General features: G+C 43.1%; 1 protein-coding gene across 3 annotated transcripts in view; it reads right to left on the minus strand.

Annotated features, from left to right (window-relative positions):
* The window catches only part of slc38a3b (solute carrier family 38 member 3b), a 52,253-nt gene that overhangs the window by 4,441 nt on the left and 32,018 nt on the right, over nucleotides 1–15,794 (minus strand). For all 3 annotated transcript variants that reach the window (XM_063215443.1, XM_063215442.1, XM_063215441.1), the window contains 8 exons: nucleotides 12,914–12,996; nucleotides 11,303–11,361; nucleotides 7,536–7,709; nucleotides 4,569–4,648; nucleotides 4,276–4,376; nucleotides 3,684–3,808; nucleotides 2,257–2,401; nucleotides 378–481 (listed from right to left, as the gene is read on the minus strand). In XM_063215443.1, the coding sequence (XP_063071513.1) occupies nucleotides 378–481; nucleotides 2,257–2,401; nucleotides 3,684–3,808; nucleotides 4,276–4,376; nucleotides 4,569–4,648; nucleotides 7,536–7,709; nucleotides 11,303–11,361; nucleotides 12,914–12,996 (871 nt within the window). The remainder of the gene's footprint in view (nucleotides 1–377; nucleotides 482–2,256; nucleotides 2,402–3,683; nucleotides 3,809–4,275; nucleotides 4,377–4,568; nucleotides 4,649–7,535; nucleotides 7,710–11,302; nucleotides 11,362–12,913; nucleotides 12,997–15,794) is intronic.

Raw genomic sequence — 15,794 nt, forward strand, 5'->3', positions numbered from 1 at the left:
AGGTCATGTCTGTTTTAAAGGTGGCTGACTTCGATAAAGGCCTTAAGTGTAGGGGGAAATCCTGGTTTGTGTTCATAGTACTTGGAGGACTTTTACGGCCCTTGGAGGAATTTGAAGTTGCCCTTCGAATGAAAAAGGCTCCCCAACCCTGGTGTTGGGGGAGAAATAAGGCCCGGGCACTTTTGGCTTAAAGGGGCCCTTTATAATTAGCGGCGCAGAACTGACTCACTGGTGGGCGCCGCATCCTTGTGGGTCCCTATTTTCAGAAATTTCTGAAAATAGGGGCCTACGAGGGTATGGGGCCCACCGGGAAATGCCTGCTATGCCAGATGGCCAGTCAAGCCCTGTACGGATGTGCGTTATGTGGTGTTGCTTACCACAATCTTGGTGGTGGAGGTCATGGGCTCCTTGTCGACAGGCACGATGCGCAGGTAGAAGATGGAAGGGAAGATGAAGATGAGGCAGGGGGCAGAGGTGGCACCTGGGGGAACACAGAGAGATGTATTCCTCATTTCTTATTATTGTTATTTTGTATTCATCCTTTAGGGATTTTGGAGCTTGCCTTTATTGGATAGGACCGTTTGAGAGGAAACAGGAAAGTAATGAGAGAGAGAGAGAGAGAGACAGGGGAGGGTCAGGAAATGACCTTGGGCTGGAATTGAACCTGGGTCTCCGACATAACAGTTAGTGCCCGTTTCAGACACAGCCAAGGTAACGGTTACCGTATATTATATTATATTATGTTGTGTTGTGTTGTGTTGTGTTGTGTTGTGTTGCGTTGCGTTGCGTTGTGTTGTGTTGTGTTGTGTTGCATTGTGTTGCATTGCGTTGCATTGCATTGCATTGCATTGTGTTGCATTGCGTTGCATTGCATTGCATTGTATTGCATTGTATTGTATTGTATTGTATTGTATTATATTATATTATATTATATTACTGTATATCTGTTGTATGACATATTATATTACATTTTTTGTTGAAAATGTGTTTTTGCAGACCCTCTCAAATTGTCCTTTAACAAATTGGCCATGTAACACTGATGCCACAACATCTTTGTCAGGAGACTTTGCACATGGCTCCATTCATGAATGTGGTTTCCACTGCCTCATACCAGAACCTTCCATTCAGCCCTTTTACAACTCAGGAGACTCTGAGCAAATAAAGCAATCTGTGCAATACAGCCCAAACTTTGAACGCTTGTACCCTCATGCCTGCCCCATTTATGTGGGGTGATGGCAACTCTGAAATATTTGCTCAGCCCACGTGTGCGTTATCATTGCAAAACATCCATGTTTTGTCAAGGCCGTGGGGCGGGAACGGGAAGGGGTTTGGTTTGGGGGTGTGGTTGGGTAGGCGGTGGTTGTGGGGGGGAGGGTCAGTGTCCCGTTAGCAATGACATCAGCAATTTGAGACGCACAACAGCAGGACGCAATGGGGATATTCAACACCAGCACTCATACAGTACACACTAACGCAGTGCAACACACACACACACACACACCCACCCACACACACACACACACCCATACCCACACACACACACACACACACACACACACACACACACACACACACACACACACACACACACACACACACACACACACACACACACACGCGCGCGCACACGCACACACACGCACACACACAGAGGGAAGCCGACAGGGGGCACACACAGGCCAGTTCCAGACCCAGGGAGAAGGGGCCCCAGAATTGGGTCCTCATTATATAAGATGTATTGGGTAGGGGGCCATTTGAGAAGATTTTTTCCCCTGTGCCCAGCCAATGCTGTCAGCACCCCTACACCCCTACACCCCTACCCCCTACACACACAAACACACACACACACACACACACACACACACACACACACACACACACACACACACACACACACACACACACACACACACACACACACACACACACACACACACACACACACACACACACACACACACACGCTATGGAGTATGCATGCTTGATGTAATGTGTAAATCCCTCTGATATCCCAGTGGTGTCACGTGTAACCTGCTCAAATGGTGTCGAGGCAGCCACGGCCTAATGGTTAGGGCGTTGGTCTTGGAAAGAGTGGGCAGCAGATTACACACACACACACACACACACACACACACACACACACACACACACACACACACACACACACACACACACACACACACACACACACACACACACACACACACACACACACACACACACACACGAGTGTGGTGGTGTCTTCTCGTGACTTACCGATGACGCCAAAGATGCCGAGGATGTTAGGTGCGAAGATGACGAGCATGCAGATGCAGGTGAGGAGGATGACGGCGATGGCGATGTGACGCAGCCAGCTGAAGGCACTGGTGGGGAAGAGCATCTGCTGAATGGCCCGACGCACCTGAGGACGGACAAACCAAACCAACAATAGTCATGGGTAAGCGGTCAGGGCAGTGGTTCTCAACGTTTTTTGAATAAATGCCCCCTCTCAGCTGTATCCTTCTTAACGCCCACCTAGGGCTTTCCAACGCCCCCTGGGGGACTGCACCGACCTCATTGAGAAACACTAGGTTAGGGCGTCAGACTTGGTTGCCGGTTCGACTCCCGACCCGTGGGGGTAGTAATGAATCAGTGCTCTCCCCCATCCTCCTCCATGACTGCGGTACCATTAGCATGGTCCCGCCGCACTGCTACCTTTTGGGGGCCATTGGGCGCTGCCCCCTTGCACGGGTGAGGCATAAATTCAATGTTGTTGTGTGCAGTGTGCACTTGCATGCTGTGGAGTGCTGTGTCACAATGACAATGGCAAGTTGGAGTTTCCCAGTTGGGCTTTCACTTTCACCTCACGCTTTCAATAAAGAACAGGAGGGGCCAGAGGAAGTGTGATGGAGAGACAATGGGTGCATTCCAATATGCAACCTTGCGTCCTCCACTTGTGCTTGTGGCCTCACGTTGTGCTGATGCCCGGCCTCCATGTAGAAAACAATGAAGTTTCCGCCTAGTGTCAGCCTAGCCACAACAATTTCTGAGGGACTATTCTTTATTCACCATCAAGTTTGCAAATGAGAAAATGACTTTACAATTAAGCTTTTGCTAGATATTGAAATATAATGCTGTTGTCAGTGATGTCATCACAATGTATTACTTCCTACGAGGCCACAAGCACAAGTGGAGGACGCAAGTCTGCATATTGGAATGCACAATTGGCTTTGGGGGTCAACCCCAAGTTAACCCCACAATTAGTTCTGCAATGACTTCAACTAACTGTCGTGGCAATTTCTCTCCTAACCATGGATGAACACATACATTCACATTATTATTGCTACATTCAGTCATCATCCTCACCATAATCACCATCAAATCATCATCATCATCATCATCATCATCATCATCATCATCATCATCATCATCATCATCATCATCATCATCATCATCATCATCATCATCATCATCTCTCTCTACCTAGAATAACGATTATGATTCTTTACATTCACTTACAGTGATGCACAACCTCCAGTGCCACATATTCCAAATGACCTGTCCACATGAACCATGCCTGGCTGAATTGGACAGGTAAAACCAGGTCATTTGGGATATGTAAGAGTTGACTGTAAACTCATGAATCAAGGTTGCCCATCACTGTTCATTTTTCTGTCTTTGAAAGGAGAGGAGAGCAGACTTACAGGGAACAAGACGATTGGCACAGTAAGAGTGACGGCAGTGAGCACGGCCAATCGCACGCACAGGATCAGGATGTCGTAGGGGTCGATGCGGCTGTAGGTGTGCAGAAGCTCTGGCTCCACCCTCCCTGTGGTTGTCAAGGAGACCAGAGACTCAGTATCATGGTCAACAATTAGCTCACATCAGTCAGTGTGTGGTTTGAAATCACTGATTAATAAGTGAATTGGTTAACTAATCAGCAATCCATTAACAGTCAGTGCGAGGCCAGTTGTCAATTAAACAAACTTTTTCACTACCTCTGGGTAGCTAGGGGTATTAATTCACAATATCTGCAGTGTATTAAAGCCCGTTTAGCTTCTGATGTAGCATTCAAACTATAAGCTGAGAAATTCCAAAACAGATGAGCTAAGCCCCAAACCGATTCCAACACCAACCAACCAAACCAATTTTCCATAAACCAAAACTAGAAGAACCAATCAATGACTCTTTTATATGTTTTTTTTTATTTGAATGTAGCTACAGTCTACTGAGAAATGTGTACTGTACATAAAATCCTCAAGGAACACAGAGGAAGTAATAAACGCGAGAGCTCACCATAGAAGGTCAGGTAGCCGAAGAGAGCAGCCAGGAAGTACATCACGTACATGATGAGCAGGGCGAGGTTGGAGACCCTCTGCATCTTCTTGGCGGTAGGACTGGATGACAAAGGTGGAAGGTCAAAGGTTAAATCTCAAGTTTGAGCCTCTGCCCACATTACAATGTGCTATGTTAACTCAACGAGAGAGAGAGAGTAGAACCAACAAGAATAGTGTTACATTTGACCCTCAGCGATCAACACTGAAATGTTGTGTAGGTATGTAAGGACTTAAATGGGTGGAGGTGCTTACTTGCGAAGCTCAGTGTAGATGGGCAGGACCTCAGGGTGGCACACGAAGGCAAACGCCAGAATAGGAATAGTGTAGGCCGTCTGGATATGAGCAAGTGGAAAACAGCAAGAAGATGAATATAATTATAATACAAAACACATACAAACTCAGATATAGTGTTAACATTTCTTATTGTTCAAGGAAAACAAGGTCATCAGATCTTTCTCTCATGAAAACTGTCCAAAAAGCAAACCAGTTCCTGATAGACAGGCCAACCAATTCACAGATGGCGTGTTCAGGCTGACAGATAACCATGCCGGCGCTCAATCCCGCACCTCATCTCAAATCGACTGACATGTTCATGGTGAAAATCTTAGCGTTCGGGAACCGGATAGTTGGTAGGGGTGGTTTGCAGTTAAGCACTTTGGCTGGCCTGAAAACAGTACTAGAATGGAGTGGCTGTGCACACCTACAAGTACAATAAAAAGAGCCTATAGCAGCACCAACTCTACCCATATATTCACATGCACTGTGTGAGAGTCCAGGGGCTACTTTAATCTCTGGCCCTAATACCTCTATTACTCCTCATCCATGTAATTGGGTGGCTTAATCCCCGATCTAAATCACCAGAGTATGCCAGTCCAGCCTTTGTAATCCTGCAAATCTCCCAGCTTTAGGCACCCACTGAGGCATTAGCATTATAGCTCCCCGGGCCGCCACATGTTAACACCTTTGATCATAATGATAAAATCTTTGTATCGACCAGGCGTTGTTGTTGCTACCTCTTATTCATTTTTTAAAAGATGGGGCATTTAAGATAACTCGACCCTTCCTCAGATGTGAGGAATGTGAGCACAGTAAGGTATAGACTTTTTAGCCTTCATTCATGACCATGACTCATGAGCATTAATGCTGCCACCAGGGGCCACATCTTCGTGCCCTGATCCATGTAGCTATATGCCACTTGTTTTTGGTCTAAACTTTCTGATTCCTGTGAATTTTATGCCATCTTAGTATTTTGTTATTGTTCAGTATATATATATTTATAGTTTTTGTCTTTTACTTGTCTGCTTTGGTTATCAACCATATTATATTTATTTCATTTTTTTATTATTAGAGCAGTAGAGTAACTTTATTGATCCCCAGGGGAAAATTATTTTAAAATATTGCTAATAAATATAATTTTTAAAATATTGTTGTTAATATAACTGTAAAGCACATTGAGATGAATGTCTTGTATGAATTGTCCTATACGAATACAATTATTATTAAGTTTTATGTTGTTATTGTGTTGCAGTAACATAAGGCATTTTACAGGGTTCGTGACATGCTTGCAAGAGTCAGATTGCTCTGAATTAGACAGCAGTCAGGGCAGTCATGGGTGAGCGGTTAGGGCGTCAGACTTGCATCCCAGAGGTTGCCGGTTCGACTCCCGACCCGACAGGTTGGTGGGGGGAGTAATCAACCAGTGCTCTCCCCCATCCTCCTCCATGACTGAGGTACCCTGAGCATGGTACCGTCCCACCGCACTGCTCCCCATGGGGCGCCACTGAGGGCTGCCCCCTTGCACGGGTGAGGCATAAATGCAATTTTGTTGTGTGCAGTGTTCACTTGTGTGCTGTGGAGTGCTGTGTCACAATGACAATGACAATGGGAGTTGGAGTTTCCCAATGGGCTTTCACTTTTTTTTCACATTCAGTGATAGCTGAGATGGCAGCCTAGATTAAATCGACACCGGAGGAAACACGTTTGTCAATACCAACCCTGCTAATAACCTTTTGACTCGTAATTGTAGGTGACTTGTTCATCAGTGTGTGGTAATTGTCCATGCTACAATCATGGCTGTTTACTGCCAAGCATCTTAAGATGTCCTGTACCCTTGAGGTATGTGCTTCCTTAGTCATTCGCAGGAAGCTTTTGTCTGAAGGGAGATACACACTATGGATAAATGCAGCCATACATTGAGCAAGCATTGAGGTGTTGAGGCCGCTTTAATCAACCAAGATGAGCCTGTTGCCACGGTAACAACTGCAGATGTATAGGCACTGTCATGGCAACCATGCATTCATTCTCCATGCGTCAAGGTTTGGCATAGCACAGTATGCAAACCTACTAATTCAGTGGTAATTAACCTCGAATTCTTGCAATGACATCAAAGAAGGTTTTGAAGCGACTCAGGTATAAAGTACTGGCTTCAGGCAGAAAACAGTGGCATGTTTGTAGATCTATGCCAGATGCAACCTACAAAGACTTGAAATGCATGGAAACAAAGGTCTCATGACACCTGAAAAAGGCCCATTGTGGCCTTGAGCTCTCTGAACATCTGTGAGTCAAGTGTGAACCTGTGCTCTCTGTGTGTTAAATGTGTTTGTGAGCTCTAGCTGGCACGACTGACAGTTGAGTGTGAACATGTGAGTCAATAGTGAGTCAATAGTCTTGTTCAAGTCAAATTGTGTCGATCCACGACTATCTTTATCACATCCGCGAGATCTCCCTGTCATGGCATCGGTGGTCCTAACACGACTCATTTAAAGTCAAACACAAATTTGAACGAGATGACGAGCTCACACAAGTTTGATCTACTTAGCACGTCAGAAGCGAGGTGTGGGGGGACATGCCGGGAGGGGGAGTTGAAGTGAGGTGCATTACAAACTTTTTTAGGGGTGCGGGACAACACATCTACGCAGACATCAGTGACCCTTTGGCTAAACAGTTCAAGAGTGTCACCGCGGAGGCGGTATGCAGACCTTAGCAATTATGAGTATCAACAGACATCAGCAGCTGCAGGAATTGCATGGTCCATCTGCAATTGCTTTGATCGTGTTTGAGACCATGTGACATGCCGCGTCTTTGTGACATCAGGACTAAATTTGGTCAAGTCGAACACGATGTCTGACCATCATGCAACGTTCCAACCCAGAATGCATTGCTGATTACGTACCCATATAGTCGTTGCGCAATATCAAACACGCGTAATGCTGTGTGTACCTGTGTGTTGAATGTGATCATGCGGGGTGCACAGGCGTCGTCCAGCTCAACGTGGCCGTTCTGGTAGGCGTGGCTATGGTCCTCCAATGTCACGTTAGCCATAATGTGATGGGCGGTCGCATTGGAGGTGTAGTCTTCAAAAGGACAGGGGATCTGAAACTTTTTGTAGATCACCTGAGAGAGAGAGAGATAGAGAACAAAACGGAGGAAGAGGAAGAGAGAAAGGGAGAGGGGAACACAGGCGGAGAGGACGAAAAGAGACAGATGGGCAGACACAGGAAGAGAAGAGGAAGAAGGAGAACATGTAAATACGATGAGTACATGAGCCAGACATTGGTGGTCGTCATCAAAAGCGTCAATCTTTTTTTTAAAGTATTTCTTGGTTATTATCAGACAGGACAGTGGAGGAGAGACAGGTAGCACGTTGGGAGTGAGAGACAGGGAAGGGTCGGCAAATGACCCGGGACAAGAATTGAACCCGGGTCAGCCGAATAGTAGACGAGTGCCCTACCGTTAGTGCCACTGTAGGGCCAGAAGTGGCAATCTTATCCCACATATGCAACAGAAACTGGCTCTACAACACCTGCTACAGGGACAGGTGATTCAAATAACAAATTCCTCTACTCTACTACTACTACTCTACTCTACTCTACTCTACTCTACTACTACTCTATCTGCTTTAAGAGATCTAACAATTATAATCAGTTGATTACGCAAACGGAAAATAATCATAGACTATATAATGCAGTGCTGTCTCGTGCCCCCTGTAGCCAGCCTTCCTATCATCACTACCAAGGGGAACCGCAGACTTGGACCTAACGAAAAACTGCCAGGCTAATTCCAGCTGGCAAGAGACAGCTGTAAACGCCCACATCTAAAGCCTTTTCGAAGGCCAAACATTATAATAGATGTCGATGTGAATAAACACATTCGACATGCATATTGAAGGCAATAAACACCTCTGCAGATGGTGACACAGCCATTGCCACTGTGGTTCAGGGTGTCAGAGTGCTCTCTTTGAAGTCTAAGCCACAGTGTTGTAATCTGTTTCCAAGCCTATTTTCTCAACACCAAGGCACCTCCTACACAGTACGTATTGTAGTCTTGATTCAACACTTACAGAGTCAAATTTTTAACACTCTTCTAGACGACCCAACTGTTGAATTAATGTTGAAAGTGTTGAAATGCCACAGTTTACAGCACAGTGTGATCTCCTGAGCATGAGTGAGTGAGAGAGAGGCTCATTTTACAGTATAGCTTGGCCTCTCATAGTGACATACTGACCTGATCTATAATATATTATTGTAATAAATCAACGTCTTGCCTTAGTAGATTGTGTCACAGTCAGTGCCTCTATCGGTCTGTATGTTACCCTCTAATATTGCTGTTATAGGGCTGGGACTTGATTGAAAATTTTAATCGAATTAATCTATAGGCTTTGTAATTAATTAATCGAATTAATCACATTTTAATTCCATTTAAATATCTGACTTGTAAACAGTGAAAAGTGTTTTTTTTCACATGGATTTTGAATAATGACAATAAATAAGCTTAATCTAAAAATATTGTTCATTTTTAAAAGAAGAGAGAACTCTTCAATTTCAGCAGACTGTTCACCATGAGGCGAAATGCTGCCCTCCACACTGGTCTAATCCAGAACTATGTAGCGATATTATAGTGCGATTAAAATGAGTTATTTTTTTTAATCACGTTAATTTTTGTGAGAATAATTAATCGAAATGAATGCATTAATGTCCCAGCCCTAATTAAAAGCCTTCTCCAGATTTTGACTCCACAAAGAACAATTAAATGTCTTGAAAAGCGTATCTCAACATTCATTTGGCAAAATAGAAGGCCAAGAATACGCCTAAAAATACTGATGGCAAGCAAAAAAAGGGGTGGTCTGGGTTTGCCTAATCTTAAACTATATTACTGGGCAGCCCAACTCAGGGCGATAGTGGTATGGATGACCAATGCTGAAGAAACTGGATGGCTATCCATTGAACAGAATTCTTTAACTGGGATACCATTGTCTGTACTTCCTTTTCTGGACCGAAGGGCTCAGAAAAAGATAAAAATAGAAAATATGTGGGTTAAACATACACTAAAGATTTGGAACACTGTACAAAAACAAATAAAAGGCTCTGTGGCATTATCAAGGGTGATGCCTATTTTGGGAAACTTTGATTTTCTCCCATCACTAACAGACATGGCATTTAGGAGATGGGCAGAAAAGGGTCTAGTCACCATTGACCAATTGTTTGAAAACAACACACTTAGATCATTTTCACAACTCCAGGAAAAATTTGATCTGCCTATGAATAACTTGTTTAGATTCATGCAGATACGAAGCTATCTCACCAGACACTCCGACTGGGATTATATAAAAAGAGATCCAATGGAAGTTGAAAGTTATTTTATCATGGTTTCTCAACATAAAGTTTCATCAAAACATTAAGTGTCGTATATTTATAAAAGTCTTTTGACAGACACCTCAGACAATACCTTACATATTAAAAGTGAGTGGGAATTAGAACTTAATGCAATTATAGAAGATGAAGCGTGGGAAAAAAATTGTTCAGCAAGTCATAAAGGGATTGGGAGCCAAATGTGGAAAGAATTTGACTGGAAAGTGAAATTGAGATTCTTCAGAACACCTCTCAAGGTGTCAAGGTTTTCAAATACTGCCCCCAATACTTGTTGGAGGAACTGTGGCATGGTTGGGGACCACGCCCATATATTCTGGGACTGTCCAGCGATACAAACGTTTTGGAAGAACATTAAAGAAGATTTGGACACTGTCTTCAGAGTTGACATTCCTCTGGACCCTTTAATTTTTATGCTGGAGATAATTCCATAGAATTTGCTTTCCAAGGACCAGTGCTACATGTTGCATATTCTGTTAATGACAGCGAAGAAAATGATTACTGTTAATTGGATGCAGACATGTACACCCACAAAAGCTCAATGGTTACAGAAGATTAAACAGATAAAAACAATGGAAAATATGACCGCTATTTTACAGTTCAAACTACCACTATTCATAAGAAGATGGACCCCAGTAATCCTTGGACTAAAATTAGATTAAAACCTTTGTGATATTGAAGTTTGGTATCATGAATCTAGTTTGACCTTGTATAACCAAGTGATATTGTATACTATTTAATGACCAGGTGACCTTTTTTTTTTTTTTTTTTTTGTCTATTTTTGTATTATTATTTTTATTTTGTTATTTTAGTTGTTGTACTTGTTTTTGTGTCTGTTTTTTTTGGGGGGGGGGGATTGCATTGAATGTGTGTTTGTATTGCCTGGAAGTTTGATATGGGCAATAAAGTTCCAAAAAAAAAAAGCCTTCTCCAACATGTAGCCTGCCCCTGTTTGTAGCCTGGTCCAAATAATTTCTGTCTTCATAGCCATGGCTATTATTTGAGGAATCACAGGTATGTGGCTCCTTTTGGCAGAGGGAGGCAGATGTCAAGCTCAGGAAAACAGCCACCCTGAGAACACCCAGAGAGCAGCCACCACTTAAGGGGTCCTATGCTATCTGAGATAAGCGACAGGAGGGTGGGAGATTAAAGCCAGTATTTCCACCAGTCGAGCCAGGACTATGCTTCTTTTTGGTGTGTTTTGAAATAGGGGTTGTGACATCGTGTCTTTATAATGTGAGAAATGGCATGTAATCCACATGCATGTGAAAATATCTGTATCTGTGTGCGTGCGTGGGTGGGTGCGTGCATGCGTGCATGCGTGCATGCGTGGGAACTTACAGCAGAGAGGAAGAAGACCATGCAGCTGAGAGAGAATCCACTGGTGTAGCCCAGGTAACCTGACAACATTAGAGGACAAGCATGATTAAATACAAAAAAGAATTTAACCGCATACTTAATATAATTTAATAATAATTTAAATAGTAATTTAATGATCTATTTCTTCATGGTCTGGGGTCTTTCGGACATTCTGCTACACCTTTACATTGTTAAAGAATTTCATCTAACTGAGCACATTAACATTTAAAATGGATTCATATGGTCATTGATGCAATCGGGAAATCCTCAGCATGTACAAAATCAGAGTCATGTGAATGTAAAGAAATATACCTTTTAATTGAACACGAAATGTGATTACCAGCTTGCCAAAACCTTAAACACCCAAATTTGGAGCGGGGACCTTTAATGTGCTAAGACAACGCTATATATAAATTTGCTGCTAGAATGGTATTGACCAAGTCGTGATGTATTACTTAGGTGAGTTATGTAGTAGTGGTGTAGTACGATAGTAGCAGAGAGAGTAGAGAGAGAGAGGTTCCATTGGTCCATTGTTTCCGGGTTCTATTATTGCAAGGGGGAGGGGGGGAAATCCCCCTTTAGGCAGACCTAGGCAGACCTAAGGACTGTTCTATTCAATGCTAGGAGTATTATGACACACCCCTTTAGGCAGACCGGAACCAGGTCATGTTAGGTGCCCATAGCAACCTATTACATTGGCAAATCTCTATATACTTAAAGAATCTCTGATAGTAGTAGGGTCTTTGACTAGGCCTGTAATGGTACATGTATTAGTACCGAACATGCATTTGGTATAGTACAGGGCTGTACCGAGCGAGTACAAGCACAATTTAAGTGTGCTTTTACATGCTGCCACTACATGCGTGGTGGCTCTTTAATATTCACAAGTATACCTGTGCGGGATTGGAGTAGTAAGGGGAAGGGCTGGATAAAATAGTTTAAAAGGAATTAATTATTTTTGGTTCGAAACATTTGTTGGTTATTTAAGATTTAATTTCACTTATTGGTATCAAGCAGTACATTATTTCCTTTTTTCCATTTGTGTTCTGACAATTGTTCTGCCAATAGTTGTGGCATTTTGTTCCCATACTGTACCGAAAATGAATTGTGAACCTTAACCTCAAAAACCAAGGTACATACCGAACTGTGATGTTTGTATGCCGTTACACCGCTAACAGTGACTAGTACTGTATTCCACTGTTATCACAGTGCACCTTGTGATGCTACGTGTTAAAGGATAACTTCTGCCAATTGCTGTTGTATTGCTCACGCTATCCTTGACTTGTCAGTACCCGGTGATGCTGCATTTTTCGACTCAGCCCTCACTGTTTGCTAGTTGTCTGCTGATGTTGCATAACCTTTTGGATGTTATTGGGAATAAATCAATATGTTTTTTTTGGAATGTTAACAAATGCCTGCCCCCATTACAATGACCAGGAACTTAGGAAAGGCTGAAGAAAAAAAAATCTCAGATACTGACAAGTCCAGGTTAGTGTGAGCATTACAACTGCATGTCGAAATTGTCAGAAGTTCTCCTTTAAAGACTGGCAGAGGTGGGAGTGAAAGGTTAAGAGGCACACTATAGTGACTTACCCAGCTGCTTCATGAGGGCCAGGGGCAAGATAATTAGGACACTGACCAGCACCACCAGATAGTTGCCATTTAAATACCACTCCCTGAAATAAGACACAATAGAATAGAGTAGAATAGAGTTACTTCATTGATCAAGGTCATTGGCATTGAAATACCACTCCCTGCAATGAGGCAACAGTATAGAGTAGAGGACATAGGGCTGCACAATTATGGAAGAAATCATGATGATTATTTGGGGGTCAAAATCATAATCACGATTATTAATCACGATTATTGATTTTTGCTGATTTAAAAATATATATATATGACAAAATGAAACCAAGAATGAATTATTTATGGGATGAGGCAAATAAAATGAATTTCTGCTAATTATATAAAAGGCAATAGCATGAAACTTAGGTGAACAGATTTCTGGCCAGAAACACCAGGCTGTCCGTATGTTCTGGCTTCAAGGAGGCTCTCGAAGGTAGATCACTATTGCCACGATTAAATCCCGATTGAAATCACAATTTCGATTGATTTTTGATTATTTTCGATTAATTGTGCAGCCCCAAGAGGACATTTGATTTACTTTGTTAACTGTTCAATGTAATTGGCATTTAAATTCCACTCCCTGCAATTAGGCACAATAAAACCTTAGGATTAGGAATGTAAATTATCGCTTAATTCATTCATTGTTAGCCGATTGACCTTATTTTGATTAATTGATAAGCAGCGTTTTTATCCCAAAGGTGAATCCAAAGTGATGGAAATCTTCCCAACTCTTCACACACAATTCGTCAAGCCCATTTCACCAGGGTCTCTTGCCAGTCAAGTTGACGATTAATTGCAATTATTTGTATTTATTTCTCAACGTTTTAATGCACTAAAGTCAATTATTGATTCATTGTTGACATTCTCAATGAGCATCCTCAGATCTCTGCAATAAGATATAATGAAGGTGAAGTGCTCTTTTAAAATGCTCACAACGTCCTTGGGGTCATACCCTAAACGAACAATAAAATAATCCAGAATAATGCCCATAAATTGCATTTTACGTAACAGTGCCCACTAACATGCACATTTTGGAGAAGGGAGAGGAAGAGGTGCTGTTTTAGCAAAACACTTCATCAGCTATTTCCATAGCCATTTAGATTGACTCCTTAAGTAAGGCTGATTTATGACACACCGATATGGTAGAGATGGTGTGTGACTGACTTCCTGCTATATATTTAGCCATAGGATATGGATATGCATATGCCTGCCATGCAGGTATGTATGTAGACATCGGATGTCATGGTAAAGGTAGTACACCTTTGAACTATATATTTAGCCATAGGATATACATTATGCACATGCAATGTACGAGCATGTAGGCTATGTATATGAACATGTATATGAATGTGAGTGATGGTTTTGGGTGGACATATGGAATGCATGCGGATGAGGGCTTATTTAGAAAACAGCTGACTGATTTATGATTGTGTTCCTAGTTGGAAGCCCATCTAACCCCCCCTCTCTCCATGTTCCCCATACACCCCCACCCCACCCCCCTACGAGGGCTACGCCACACAGTGCCCGTCTCAGTGCCTGTGTGTGTGTGTGTGTGTGTGTGTGTGTGTGTGTGTGTGTGTGTGTGTGTGTGTGTGTGTGTGTGTGTGTGTGTGTGTACTCTGTGTGTGTGTGTGTGTGTGTGTGTGTGTGCGCGTGTGTGTGCGCGTGTGTGTGCGCGTGTGTGTACTCTGTGTGACTGGACCCTGGCATGGTGCGGAAGTGCAAGCGTGTGAATATGTGCGTGCATGTGCGTGTGCGGTGGCATGGTGTGGATGATGTCTAGAGCTGAGCTGGTCTGGTCTGTGTGAATGCCTCTGTCTCATATCAGTGTGCTGCACTGTTAGTAAACTCCTTTCGCTTTGGCCTGCTTGTCCTTGGGCAGGTTGTGGCTCTCACAACGCACGTCATCAAACATAGGAGAGAGCTTAGCCATTGCAACTCCCGTTTTCAAAAATAATCTCTCAGTTTTCTGTTACTTGGCCTCTGTTCCTTACCAATGCTCCCTCGCCCATACCTTCCACTGCTCTGTTCATATTTGTACTCAAAGAGCTCTTGTCCAAACATTATACAGTACATATACAGCCACAGAAAAAGACTGCTTCGAAATAATATGTTTTCAGATTTTACCTCTTATAAGCATTTGTTTGAGTAAAATGAACATTGATGTTTCATTCTATAAACTACTGATAACATTGCCTCCGAATTTCGAATGAAAATATTGTCATTAGAGCATTTATTTGCACAACGTTACAAGTGGTAACCTCCTTCTGTGGTCGCACAGTATATCCATTTTTCAAATCAATGACATGTGTTTTTATTGTTCTTTCTCAGTTAATATTAGGTAGTATCTGTGTTAATGGCATTAATTTTAACTCTTTCCATGCATTACAAACTTTTTTGCACGCAAAACTGACAAAATCCGATAAAGGCGGTGGCCTGACTCTAAATGGATCTTGACCTCGGATGTCCTTGTGGTAGTGGAGTGGAGGCGTGGCTATCTGTGGTGTACGTGCTGTACAGTAAGATGTGGTGTGTGTGTATGCTATATGACGTGTGTACATGTGGTGTGTGTGTGTGCTTAATGACATGTTTACATGTGGTGTGTGTGTGCTTACTGTGCTATATGACGGGACGTGTACATGTGGTGGGTGCATGGTCACTTGAGAGTGTGTGTGTTCCTGCGTGTGTACGCGCACGTGAGCGTGTGTGCTATATGGGATGTGTACATGTGCTAATCTCTGCCCGTCTGTTCTGTCTCTACTCTATATGTGGAGACCCTCTGGTGGGACACCCCCCCCCCCCCCCCCCCATTCCACCCAGAGCGCCTGTCCCGCCTGTCCTCCAACCT

The sequence above is a fragment of the Engraulis encrasicolus genome, chromosome 14 (assembly GCF_034702125.1).
Source record: "Engraulis encrasicolus isolate BLACKSEA-1 chromosome 14, IST_EnEncr_1.0, whole genome shotgun sequence".
Lineage (NCBI taxonomy): Eukaryota > Metazoa > Chordata > Actinopteri > Clupeiformes > Engraulidae > Engraulis > Engraulis encrasicolus.